Here is a 13,195-nt window from a genome sequence, read left to right on the forward strand (position 1 = left end):
TGATTTGCACTTCTCGCACCAAAGTACGTTCATCTCTTGGAGACAGAACGCGTCTCCTTCTTGAGCGGCATGACGGCTGTGCGGTCCCATGGTGTTTATACTTGCATACTATTGTTTGTACAGATGAACATGGTACCTTCAGGCGTTTGGAAATTGCTCCCAAGGATGAACCAGACTTTTCTGAGGTCTTGGCTGATTTCTTTTGATTTTCCCATGATGTCAAGCAAAGAGGCACTGATTTTGAAGGTAGGCCTTGAAATACTTCCACAGGTAAACCTCCAATTGACTCAAATGATGTCAATTAGCCTATCAGAAGCTTCTAAAGCCATCACATCATTTTCTGGAATTTTCCAAGCTGTTTAAAGGCACATTCAACTTAGTGTATGTAAACTTCTCACCTACTGGGATTGTGATGAAGTGAATTATAAGTTAAATAATCTGTCTGTAAAACAATTGTTGGAAAAATTACTTGTGTCATGCGCAAAGTAGATGTCCTAACAGACTTGCCAAAACTACAGTTTGTTAAGTGGAGTGGTTGAAAAATGAGTTTTAATGACTCCAACCTAAGTGCATGTAAACTTCCGACTTCAGCTGTATACTGAGATCATGTGACAGATCATGTGACACTTAGATTGCACACAGGTGGACTTTATTTAACTTCTTATGGATGGTGGCAGTATTGAGTCGCTTGGATGACTGACGTGCCCAGAGTAAATAGCCTGCTACTCACTCCCAGAAACTAAGATATGCATATTATTAGTAGATTTGGATAGAAAACGCTCTGAAGTTTCTAAAACTGTTTGAATGATATCTGTGAGTATAACAGAACTCATATGGCAGGCAAAAACCTGAGAAGAAATCCAACCAGGAAGTGACTTGTAGTTTTTCTATCTAATCCCTGTTCAAACTATAGTGTCTGTGGGGTCATTTTGCACTTCCTAAGGCTTCCATTGGCTGTCAACAGCCTTTAGAAACTTGTTTCATCCATCTACTGTTACTGGGCAGAGAATAGGAGCTCAGTCAATCAGTGGACTGCCTGGGAGCAGTGAGTTGTTTACTGTGCGGGCACACTTGGCGCGCCACTCCTTCTTTTTCTTCTGTAATGAATACACTATTGTCCGGTTGGAATATTATCAACGTTTTATGTTAAAAAGACCCTAAGGATTGATTGTAAACATCGTTTGACATGTTTCTACGAACGGTAATGGAACTATTTCACTTTCTGTCTCTGGTTTCATGCTCACGCGTTATGCCTTTGGATAGTGATCTGAACGTGAGAACAAAACGGTGGTATTTGGACATAAATATGGAGTATTTCGAACAAAAAAACATTTCTTGTGGAAGTGGGAGTCCTGGGAGTGCATTCCGACAAAGATCAGCAAAGGTAAGGGAAGATTTATAATACTAATTCTGAGTTTAGTTGATTCCAGAACTTGGTGGGTAACTGTATAGCTTGCTTTGATGGCTGAGCTCTGTACTCAGAATATTGACAAATGTGCTTTCGCCGTAAAGCTATTTTAAAATCTGACACAACGGTTGCATTAAGGAGTAGTATATCTATAATTCTTTCAATAACTGTTGTAAAGTTTATCAACATTTATGATGAGTATTTTTGTAAATTGATGTGCTCATTCACCGGTAGTTTTGGTGGGAATACATTTTCTGAACATCACGCGCCAATGTAAAATGGGGTTTATGGATATAAATATGAACTTTATCGAACAAAACATACATGTATTTTGTAACATTGAGTCCTGGGAGTGTCATCTGATGAAGATCATCAAAGGTTAGTAATTCATTTTAGCTGTATTTCTGGTTTTTGTGATGCCTCTCCTTGCTTGGAAACAGCTGTGTGGTTTTTCTTGTCTCGGCGCTGTCCTAACATAATCTAATGTTTTGCTTTCGCGGTAAAGCCTTATTGAAATCAGACACTGTGGTTAGATTAAGGAGAATCTTATCTTTAAAATGGTGTATAATACTTGTATGTTTGAGAAATTTTAATTATGAGATTTTTGTTGTTTTGAATTTGTCGCCGTGCACTTTCACTGGCTGTCGTCATATCGATCCCGCTAACGGGATTCAAGCCATAAGAAGTTTTAACTAATATTGTGACTTCTGAAGGTAATTGGTTGCACCAGATCTTATTTATAGCAAAGGGGTGAATACACATGAACGCACCACTTTTCCATTTTTATTTTTAAAAATTACATTTTTAAACAACTGTTTTTTTTTTTTCATTTCACTTCACCAACTTGAACTATTTTGTGTATGTCCATTACATGGAATCCAAATAAAAATCTATTTAAATGACAGGTTGTAATGCAACAAAATTGGGAAAAAGCCAAGGGGGTGAATACTTTGCAAGGCACTGTACTTGGAAGTCTACTGAGGAACCGGTAAGATGTGCAGCGTCGTGACGATTTGTCCGCAGGGTTAATGACTCTTCCTGGCCTTCGAGGTCGAGGTGTCTAACCGCTGTGGGGAGGATGATTGTCCACTCTGTTCCGTCATCTAAAATGGCGTACGTACTCAGGGACTTCTGGCCACTCCTTAGCATGAGTGACATGCTTGTTCGTTCTGATTGGAGTGGGTAAGGTCTCAATGCCACTGTCTAGAGGGGTGACAAACAGGACACTGGGGCTCGGCTTGACGACACCTTGAAGGACGTTGAGATGTACTTTTCCACATGGCTTCCTCAGGGTGCATGAATTGGGCCCATGGTTATTATGACCACACTTCAAGCAAAGCTTTCCGTCTTCGATCCGGCTTTTCGATCTGTTCTGGCGTCTGCATCACTATCTTTGTGCACTGAGAATTATAGTGCTTGACACTGGGAAAAGAGGCACAGACATTTAAAGTGGTTCCTTGAGACAGTGGATGTCTGGACTTTGGAAGTATTGCCAACCTGGCTGTCTCTAGACCTGGACTGGACAGATCAATGCAAAATGGTGGTGACAGGTTGACTTTTTGGCCTTGGAGGTGATGATCATTCCCTTTGAGGGCTTTGTGGCTTTTTTGTTTGGTGATGCTGTGTCATCTTGGAGGAGAGCAGCTGTGCTTCGGCCTTGGTCTTGTGCCAGTCAAAGAGGTCTGTCAGGTTGCAGGTAGGTGCTCCACAAAGCTTTCCCTGTAGTGCCTGCCTCGGGAGCAGCACTCGGTCCATGTGGCCTGTGCATAACAGCTCCATGCCTTTGGGACCTTCAAGGGATTTCAACAGGCTAACCAGGAGGTCTACTCTGAGGGCGAAGCTCTGGAAGGCCTTGAAATCTTCACTAACATCAGGGGCATTGAGGATCGCAGTGAACTCCCTCTGTGCCAGTTGGTGTGGTTGTCCGTATTGTATCTGCAAAGCCTGCATAGCTGCAGTGTAGGGCTGCTGGTAGTGTCGACATGCTTGGGCTATCAGCTTGGCCTCATCCAGTATCAGGTGCTCCATGAGGACTCTGTGCTTGTAGTGTTCTGAGAGTTCTATATGAGGATTCAAGAGGTAGTCCAGTGTCATCTTGAGGTCTGTGAACTCACTTCACTGTTGTGGACTAGATTGGGAAGCCTTAGCACAGGTATTGGTTGCAGGTACGGTTGCTGGAGCGGATAGGCTGACGGTGCAGCACGTACTGGCGGGTGAGCTGGATGGAGAGGTGCAGCAGGTGGCAGCTGATAAGTCTGCTGGAGAGGAGAGGTCCATGGAGGATAACCTGGCTGGGCAGGTGCAGTCCACGTTTGGTCAGTTAAATAGGAAAGAGCAGCTGATGGAGGGTTGGTCGGGGGACTGAGTCTGAACAGTTGGTAGACCAGAATAGCCCGGAACAGTGGATAATGACTGTTGGATGCAGACTGAGCCTGAGCCGGTAGTTGGAAAACTGGTTGCTCCGGGTGTTCCCCCCAGTCCATGACTGGTTTGGTGGAGTTAACAGCATCAAGGCAGAGTGCGTGGTCACATCTCCATACTGCTGGTAGAGACTTTCGGCTGACTGCCTACTTGAAACTACTGTCTGCGGCAGGGATTGTGGCACGTGGTCATGGTGGCCTCTGTAGCGGCTTTCCAAGGCGTTATGTTAGCGGTAGAGGGATTGAAATGTGGGCAGCAGTGTCATTTGTCCTATCCATGAACTGGGTGTGGGATAGTGACAGTTCGTTGTACTGGGTGTGTTGTGAGGAGGTTGGGGTAGAACTGTGGGGACCTGGACCTTACTGAACAGGCTTGATACGGGTGAATGGACCCGAGTTGGGAGGCTACGGCTGTGGTCTGGGCACTTAGGTTCCCTACACGTGATACAATGTAGTCCAGGGTAGTGAATTTTCTTCGCCTGTGCAGCGTGGGGGCAGAGGACCTGAGCAAAGGGGATAGTTGGTCGAGGGGGGGCTGCAGGCTCGACCTGCCCTTCAATGGGCTGCAGCTCCATGGTAATGGTACTCTCCACCTGCTCTCTTGCTTGGGGAGTCAGGTAAACTGTGGGTGCTGGTTGTAGAGGTTAGGCATGTGCTGCCACAGGTTGTTGTAATGATATCGGTATCAGTCGGTTTCTGAGATCACGTCCTGGAATGGGATCATCTGACGATGAGAATGTTGCTGTGTTTCTTTGCTGCTCTGCCATGTCACAGTAGGTGTGTTGCATCCGGCTCAAAGGACCAATGTAACTGAATGACAATTTATGGTGGTGCTCATCTTCTGTGGGACTCCAATAAGAGCAGGACCAGAGGCAGAGATATAGTTCAGTTAAGAGTCTTTACTCCAAGGCATTCGACTCTGTCAATCACCACATCCTCATCGGCAGACTCAATAGCCTTGGTTTCTGAAATGATTGCCTCGCCTGGTTCACCTACTACTTCTCTGATAGAGTTCAGTGTGTCAAATCGGAGGGCCTGTTGTCCGGGCCTCTAGCAGTCTATATGGGGGTGCCACAGGGTTCAATTCTTGGGCCGACTCTTTTCTCAGTATACATCAATGAAGTCGCTCTTGCTGCTGGTGAGTCTCTGATCCACCTCTACGCAGACGACACCATTCTGTATACTTCTGGCCCTTCTTTGGACACTGTGTTAACTACCCTCCAGATGAGCTTCAATGCCATACAACTCTCCTTCCGTGGCTTCCAACTGCTCTTAAATACAAGTAAAACTAAATGCATGCTCTTCAACCGACCAGCATCACTACGCTGGACGGTCCTGACTTACAATATGTGGACAACTACAAATACCTAGGTGTCTGGTTAGACTGTAAACTCTCCTTTCAGACTCGCATCAAACATCTCCAATCCAAAGTTAAATCTAGAATTGGCTTCCTATTTCACAACAAAGCATCTTTCACTCATGCTGCCAAACATACCCTCGTAAAACTGACCATCCTACCGATCCTCGACTTTGGCGACGTCATTTACAAAACAGCCTCCAATACCCTACTCAATAAATTGGATGCAGTCTATCACAGTGCCATCCGTTTTGTCACCAAAGCCCTGTGGCTCAGTTGGTAGAGCATGGTGTTTGCAATGCCAGCATGGTGTGTGCAACGCCAGGGTTGTGGGTTCGATTCCCATGGGGGGCCAGTACCAAAAAAATATTTACAAAAATTGCATGAAATGAAATTTATGCATTCACTACTGTAAGTTGCTCTGGATAAGAGTGTCTGCTAAATGACTAAAATGTATATACTACCCACCACTGTGACCTGTACTCTCTCGTTGGCTGGGCCTCACTTCATACTTGTTGCCAAACCCACTGGCTCCAGGTCATCTACAAGACCCTGCTAGGTAAAGTTCCCCCTTATCTCAGCTCGCTGGTCACCATAGCAGCACCCACCTGTAGCACATGCTCCAGCAGGTATATCTCTCTGGTCACCCCCAAAGCCATTTCCTCCTTCGGCTGCCTCGCCTTCCAGTTCTCTGCTGCCAATGACTGGAACGAACTACAAAAATCTCTGAAACTGGAAACACTTATCTCCCTCACTCGCTTTAAGCAGCAGCTCACAGATCACTGCACCTGTACATAGCCCATCTATAATTTAGCCTAAACAACTACCTCTTTCCCTACTGTATTTATTTATTTATTTATTTATTTTGCTCCTTTGCACCCCATTATTTATATTTCTACTTTGCACTTTCTTCCACTGCAAATCTACCATTCCAGTGTTTTGCTTGCTAGATTGCATTTACTTCGCCACCATGGCCTTTTTTGCCTTTACCTCCCTTATCTCACCTCATTTATTTTTCTACTATATTATTGACTGTAGGTTTGTTTTACTCCATGTGTAACTCTGTGTTGTTGTATGTGTCAAACTGCTTTGCTTTATCTAGGCCAGGTCGCTAATGTAAATGAGAACATGTTCTCAGCTTGCCTGCCTGCTTAAATAAAGGTGAAATAAACTAAATAAATAAATACAAATGTACTCAGAGGAGAAAGGTGATACAGCGCATAGAACATGTCATTCAGATGGGTTTGATTACAATCTTGAAGTGTCTTGATGTGTTCAACAGTGACATGGCTCAGTAACCAGCTGGTTGGTTATGTAGGATAGGTAACAGGTAAGTTTGGTTTCTCTAAAGATATACAAAGTACAAATAATAACAGACAATATTCAATGATAATATGCAAATTCAATACGGCTATGAGTGAATAAAGCTCAGCATAAACATACTGTAGCAGCAGTTAACAATTAATGGCAATAAATGGGGTGTAGTAGAAAGTGTAATGGAAGACCAAAGCAGTAGCGGCTAACAGTAGCTACATAGCGAAGCACATGGCATGTGGCAAACAAACAATACATCTCATAAGGTAGCAAGCATAGCAGGCCTAATTGTAATAACAAAGGCAACTGCACAAAATGTGCATAAACAATGAACATGTATTAAATACCAGCTACATGTAACAAAGGAAAACAGATAAATTACTAAATGGCTGTTTGGCTTGTCCATTAGCATGTGGCGGTCATTAGCTGACGAAATCCCACATAAACAAAACAGAGGTGAGGAAGTCCTCTTCTTAGTCCTGGTTTCACAGCTTGGAATATTGGGTTACGTGAGCTTATTGGCAAAATATTTGATCTAATTTGGCAAAAGACCAATAATTGGGCAAAATATCAGAATTTGGCTGCCTGTGTAAACATAGCCTACAACAGTAAGACTGCTGGTAAACCTCGGTAAAAATGACAATACAATAGAATAGATAACAAGCAGCTTGTGGTTGTAATGAGGTCATGATAGCCAGTTTTGCATGCTGGGCACAGCCCATTCAATCTGGGCTATTTCAGACTCTCTATAATAATGCTTGATCTGAGAACATCCACAATTGGAACCATCCTGCTCAGCAGAGAGAAAAGTGCAGAGTATGAGGTATTTAAACATTTGCAAAAAAATATATACAAATGGTACACAACGTTATATTCAAATTATCTTGGCTCAAATTTATTTGGAGCACATTCTGTCCTTTGTAAGTTAACGTGATGAAAAGAAGAGAGAGGGAACGAGGAGAAAGAGAGAGAGAGCAAGAGAGGGAGGGTAATAATGCAGATATCATTCGTAGTATATCTTGTGTAAATTAATCCAGTGTATAGACGAATAGATTTTATTTGGATTACTGTTAGTGTTATTTGGGTTAATTGGATTCGTTCCGACATTTCGAGATTGTTTTTTGTAAAAGAAAAATATACATTATTTGTCTACTTTGACATTTCACTGCATTGTTAGGAGCTAGTAACATAAGCATTTTGCTGCACCCACTACAGCATCTGCTAATCTACGTACGCGACCAATTTTATATATATATTTTTTTTATTTCACCTTTATTTAACCAAGTAGGCTAGTTGAGAACAAGTGCTCATTTGCAACTTGATTTGATTTAAGAGGAGAGAGAGAGTTGACAACACCAGTACATCGGAGATGAATATTCTTCAACTGCACTTGACCAAAGTTTCCTTGGGCTCCCGAGTGGTGCAGCAGTCTAAGGCACTGCATTTCAGTGCTTGAGGTGTCACTACAGACACCCTGGTTTGAATCCAGGCTGTATCACAACCGGTCGTGATTGGGAGTCCCATAGGGCGGTGCACAAGTGGTCCAGCGTCATCTGGGTTTGGGCAGTGTAGACCGTGATTGTAAATAAGAATTTGTTCTTAACTGACTTGCCTAGTTTAATAAGTAAAATAAAATTATTCTTCCTACTCATCCAAATGTAACATAAATACTTTGAGGGTGCTCACTGCTTCCTCTCTCTGTTTGGGTTTGGAGTGGGAACAAGACCTGCCCATAAGGAGCACACTGAAGTGAATGTTGTGGTGGTTTGTGCTTGAAATTGAAAACATCAACTTCAGGAGGAGTAAACATGGTCTTGCTTTGAAGCACATGGTCGATGACTAATATTATTATCATTATATACTATTTCTCTTGAGTCTGTTCATCGAGAGAGTTTCATATTTATCTGACAACATCACGAAAATGATACACACGCATCGATGTGGCCAGAAGGCATGCGTTTTTATGATTCTGAACAGTCAGATACCTAGCAACAATGACAAGAAGCTGCCATGTGGGGAATCGTAGGTGACTCATTTCAGCTCGTTGTATCGTGTTATTGATACCACGTCTTGTTTTGAGGTGTTTTGACTGATGTCATGTCTATGCTAATATGGTAAAAATTAACTAGCTAGTTAACCAACAACTATAACAACACTTGTCCTCCCTGTGGCTCAGTTGGTAGAGCATGGTGTTTGCAATGGTGTTTGAAACGCCAGGGTTGTGGGTTCGATTCCCACGGGGGGCCAGTAGGGGGAAGAAAAAAAAAATGAATGAAATGAATTGTATGCATTCACTACTGTAAGTTGCTCTGGATAAGAGTTTCTGCTAAATGACTAAAATGTAATATATTTGAGAGACAACAAGTGCTCATTGTGTGAAGGTATTTATGCTTCAATAAACATTTGGAGGTGAAACATTCAGTGCATTCGGAAAGTATTTAGACCCCTTGACTTTTTCCACATTTTGTTACATTACAGTCATATTCTAAAATATATGAAATTGTTTTTTTCCCTTCATCAATCTACAAACAATACCCCATAATGACAATTCATGAACAGGGTTTAAGAATTTTAGAAAAAAACTACTGAAATATCACATTTACATAAGTTTACTTTATTGAAGCACCTTTGGCAGCGTTTACAGCATTGAGTCTTCTTGGGTATGATACTACAAGCTTGGCACATCTGTATTTGGGGAGTTTCTCTGATTCTTCTATGTAGATCCTCACAAGCTCTGTCAGCTTGGATGGGGAGCGTCACTGCTCAGCTATTTTTACATCTCTTCAGAGATGTTCGATCGGGTTCAAGTCCGGGCTCTGGCTGGGCCACTCAAGGACATTCAGACACTTGTCCCAAAGCCACTCCTATGTTGTCTTGGCTGTGAGCTTAGGGTCGTTGTCCTGTTTGAGGTGAATCTTCGCCCCAGTCTGAGGTACTTAGCGCTCTGGAGCAGGTTTTCATCAAGGATCGCCCTGTACTTTGCTCCATTCATTTTTCCCTTGATCCTGACTAGTCTCCCCAGTCCCTGCCGCAGAAAAACATCCCCACAGCATGATGCTGCCACCACCATGCCTCACCGTAGGGATGGTGCCAGGTTACCTCCAGACGTGACTCTTGGCATTCAGGCCATAGAGTTCAATCTTGGTTTAATCAGACTTGGTTTTGTTGCTAAACAACCAACCCGTCTATCTGCATCATTCAATATGACTAATGAGACAATTTAATGACGGACTAAAACTTAACCAGTACTGCTGCCAGGTCTTTCTATTTGCTTATTGTTTGTTGGCCTTGAAACATACTCACTTTCTCAGAAACCCTATCTAAAATGGCTTCTTGACTCTGCTTAAAATCTTTATTCTTTACTTTAATATCCCTCCTCTCAATGTTTGGAGTATTTGGGCTTTTTTCAACCCATTTGCTTTCATTTCAGATTACTCTGCATTTCCATGTTGCCAAATGTATTTTCACACTCTGCAGTGCACAGCCAGGAAACTGCTATTTCCACACTGGCTTTCCTAGTTCTCATTTGCCTGAGCCAAACTCCCATTAGGCCTATGTCTGTTTTCATCTATTGATTATTACTGGAAGCCTCTCACACTCTTTCAGAAAGACATGCTCATGCACGCACGCAAGTATGCACACAGACAGGCGCAAACACACACACACACACACACGTTTGTTTTACTATACTTTTCGGGGCCCCAAAAATGATTCCCATTCAAAATCCTATTTTCCCTGACCCTTAACCTTGACCCTAACCGTAACCCCAAACTCCTAACCTAAACCTTAATTCTAACCCTAATTGTGACCCTAACCCTAAAGCTTTCTTCCTTGTGGGGACTGGCGAAATGTCCCCACTTGTCCAAATGTTCCTTTTATTACTATCCTTGTGAGGACTTCTGGTCACCACAAGGATAGTAAAACCAAACCACACACACAAGCACACACACACACACACACACACACACACACACACACACACACACACACACACACACACACACACACACACTCACCTAAAGTATCCGATGATGAAGATAGCCACTAGTAGAGAGCTGAAGGACACAGCGTAGCCAACGGTGTACATGACATAGAGACGCTCAAAGAAGTCCTGCTGGAAAGAGGATACAGGTACTGTAGGTACAGATGTAGGATCTTAATTGGATCACTCTTTTGTTGCTGAGAATTTTCTTGCACAGCAGGAAATGCTAACTTGTAGTGTATTTGACTTTTATTAAGGCTTCTAAAGTTTGTAATTTCCACTTAGAAATGTCAGACTTGATTTGCCCTAAAAGAAAATGTATCAACCCCTACAAAAATGTCCATTAATTATCATACATATAATAATTCACATTTCCTTTTGTTGCATGATTAATTCCCTGGTGTAGCAAACTGGCTCAAATTAAGATCCTACATCTGTATTACTGTAAAGCTTCCCTAACAGAGATGTTACTAGCTGAAACAGCCATGTAATTGACCCAGTTGCTCAGTAGGAGTGAGAATGACAACATTAGGGTTGATCCACATATGCTAAATATATCATATACTGTATGGATAACTGGCTTTGGATAAAACCATCTGCTAAAAGACAATACAATATATACAGTGGCATTGTAGGGTTTCCTGCATATGTGGGGATAAGGCAGCTGCAGTAGCTACAGAACAGTACTCACTTTCCCCCTCTCGTTGCTTGGCTTCAAGAACCCAGGGCCCAGACACTCTGAGTAGTTAGGCCATGTCCTGTTCAGGCTCTCCACAAACACCCACGACCCATTGATGTCACACTTCCTGTAGGCATGACCTGTAATATATATCAACAAATCAACATACTGTATCTCTGTAGCTTACTTGGTTTCACTTGGCACCTCAAGTGAGGCAGTACATAATTCAAATTTCTAAAGTCACTATAAATCCACAAAAAATGCACTATATCAATCATACATTGGTAACCGGGAACTCATTCTCCCATGCAGGCAGAGTTGTTTGTCATAATACTTTATCTGTATACTTAGATTAGACAATACATAATTCAAGTATTAATATAAACTAGCTATGTATCAACCATACACAGGTAGAGGGGAACAACACAGAGATGTTGTGTTCAAATGATATTTCTATGGGGAACCTGGAACCTGTTCTGCCATGCATGCAGAGTGGGGTGTCACCTACCTTTGTGGTTGAAGTCGAAGATGTAGCTGGGGCAGGGGACCTTGGTGACAGCTGCTGGGTGACCCTGAGGCCAGCAGATAAGGCCATCCCAACCAGGGGGGCAGAGGTCATCTAGAGAAGAGGCAGGACACTCTTTTCAACAACAGTGTGTGACCGGTGCAGGACCTCAGAGACACAGTAGGAACACGTTGGAAATGGAGGTTGTTCCAATATTGAAACGTTCCTAACTTTGAGGTTCTACTATATTGACATTTGAAGACAGCATTGTACACTTTGGATAATTTTATAGCTTGATCATATGAGTTATATTGATTTTATACAACGGGTGGATCTAATCCTGGGTGGTGATTGATTAAAACTGCACTGCAGCCGGTGTCTTTTCCACAAGTTACCACCGGCTAAAGCTATGACGTTAAAATACCTATTTACTCTGTTTCATCTCACTGCACAATCCACTGTCTCATGAGCCCATCCAGGCAAATTTATGAACTTGATCTCATCTAGACATTCTCACATTTCTTTTAGACTAGCATTTGATATTCAACAGCAGAGATTTGTATAAACCCTTGCTGTCTGTCTCTCCAACATTTGCAACATTGTTTCAATATTGAAATTCGATATCCAGCTGTCCCATAGTAATGAACGTGTTCGGGAGGAGACAGACAGGCAACTTTCTCAGTCAGTCGAAATCATGAAAACGGATTCATTTTTATTGATATACAGTATACAAAGAAATGAAATAGAAAACAGGTAAAACAAAACTAAATGCAGCAAGTTTGCAGTCTTTCCAGCTTCAGTTTGAAGTGATTGTGCTAGCTGTGTTGTTGGCTAGCTCCTCTGCTCTAAACAACAGTGTCCTGACGAGTGAGCACATTTTCTATGCCAGGTGAAATCGTGTATCATTAGCTCATTGTTATGGATGTATCTAAATAAATGTCACTAGAAAACAACTTAAACAAATGCAAATGCAGCTACTTTGCTGTTATTCTGGCTGCACTGTTTGACCTTGGCTGTAAGTTAGCCGTAGTTGGCTAGCTAGCAACCAAGGGATAAGAATGTTGTCAGCTAGTATGGCAATGGAACATTTACAACGAACTACTGGGTCACATCTCTGGCAACCGAATCGATAAAATTAACGATCAGCCGGCCTGGGTAGCATCTCTAGATTTGTGTCGGGACTGTATCTTGTGGAAGGATGAAATAGTATGAATAAATTCATCAAAATAAAGTTTATGAAAATATGTCAATCATTATTTGAATATGTTTGTAACCAGTTGTATAAAAGTGATAATGCCCTCAAAGCCGGTGTTTGGAGGATATTCTGGCATGGTTTGCCGGCCGTCGACTTCGTCCAGGGCCTGACAACACTCGTGCCAATATATCCTCCCAACACCGTCTTCGAGAGCATTATCACGTGAATATCCCAATTAATGAAGTCGTGGGATGTTAGGTTACAGAACATTCAGAGCATGTACAGTTTATTCCCAGTATACTATGTCTTCTTCACCTTGACCTTACAGTAGCAGA

At 42.4% G+C, this 13,195-nt stretch overlaps 1 protein-coding gene across 1 annotated transcript in view; it reads right to left on the bottom strand.

Annotated features, from left to right (window-relative positions):
• Positions 1-13,195, bottom strand: part of pth2ra (parathyroid hormone 2 receptor a) — a 120,184-nt gene that overhangs the window by 95,869 nt on the left and 11,120 nt on the right. Inside the window, exons 3-5 of the mRNA XM_045704397.2 lie at positions 11,669-11,779; positions 11,173-11,300; positions 10,516-10,613 (exon numbers count right to left, since the gene is read on the bottom strand). Of these exons, the coding sequence (XP_045560353.1) occupies positions 10,516-10,613; positions 11,173-11,300; positions 11,669-11,779 (337 nt within the window). The remainder of the gene's footprint in view (positions 1-10,515; positions 10,614-11,172; positions 11,301-11,668; positions 11,780-13,195) is intronic.

Source organism: Salmo salar, chromosome 21 (assembly GCF_965601325.2).
Source record: "Salmo salar chromosome 21, fSalSal1, whole genome shotgun sequence".
In the NCBI taxonomy this organism is placed as follows: Eukaryota; Metazoa; Chordata; class Actinopteri; order Salmoniformes; family Salmonidae; genus Salmo; species Salmo salar.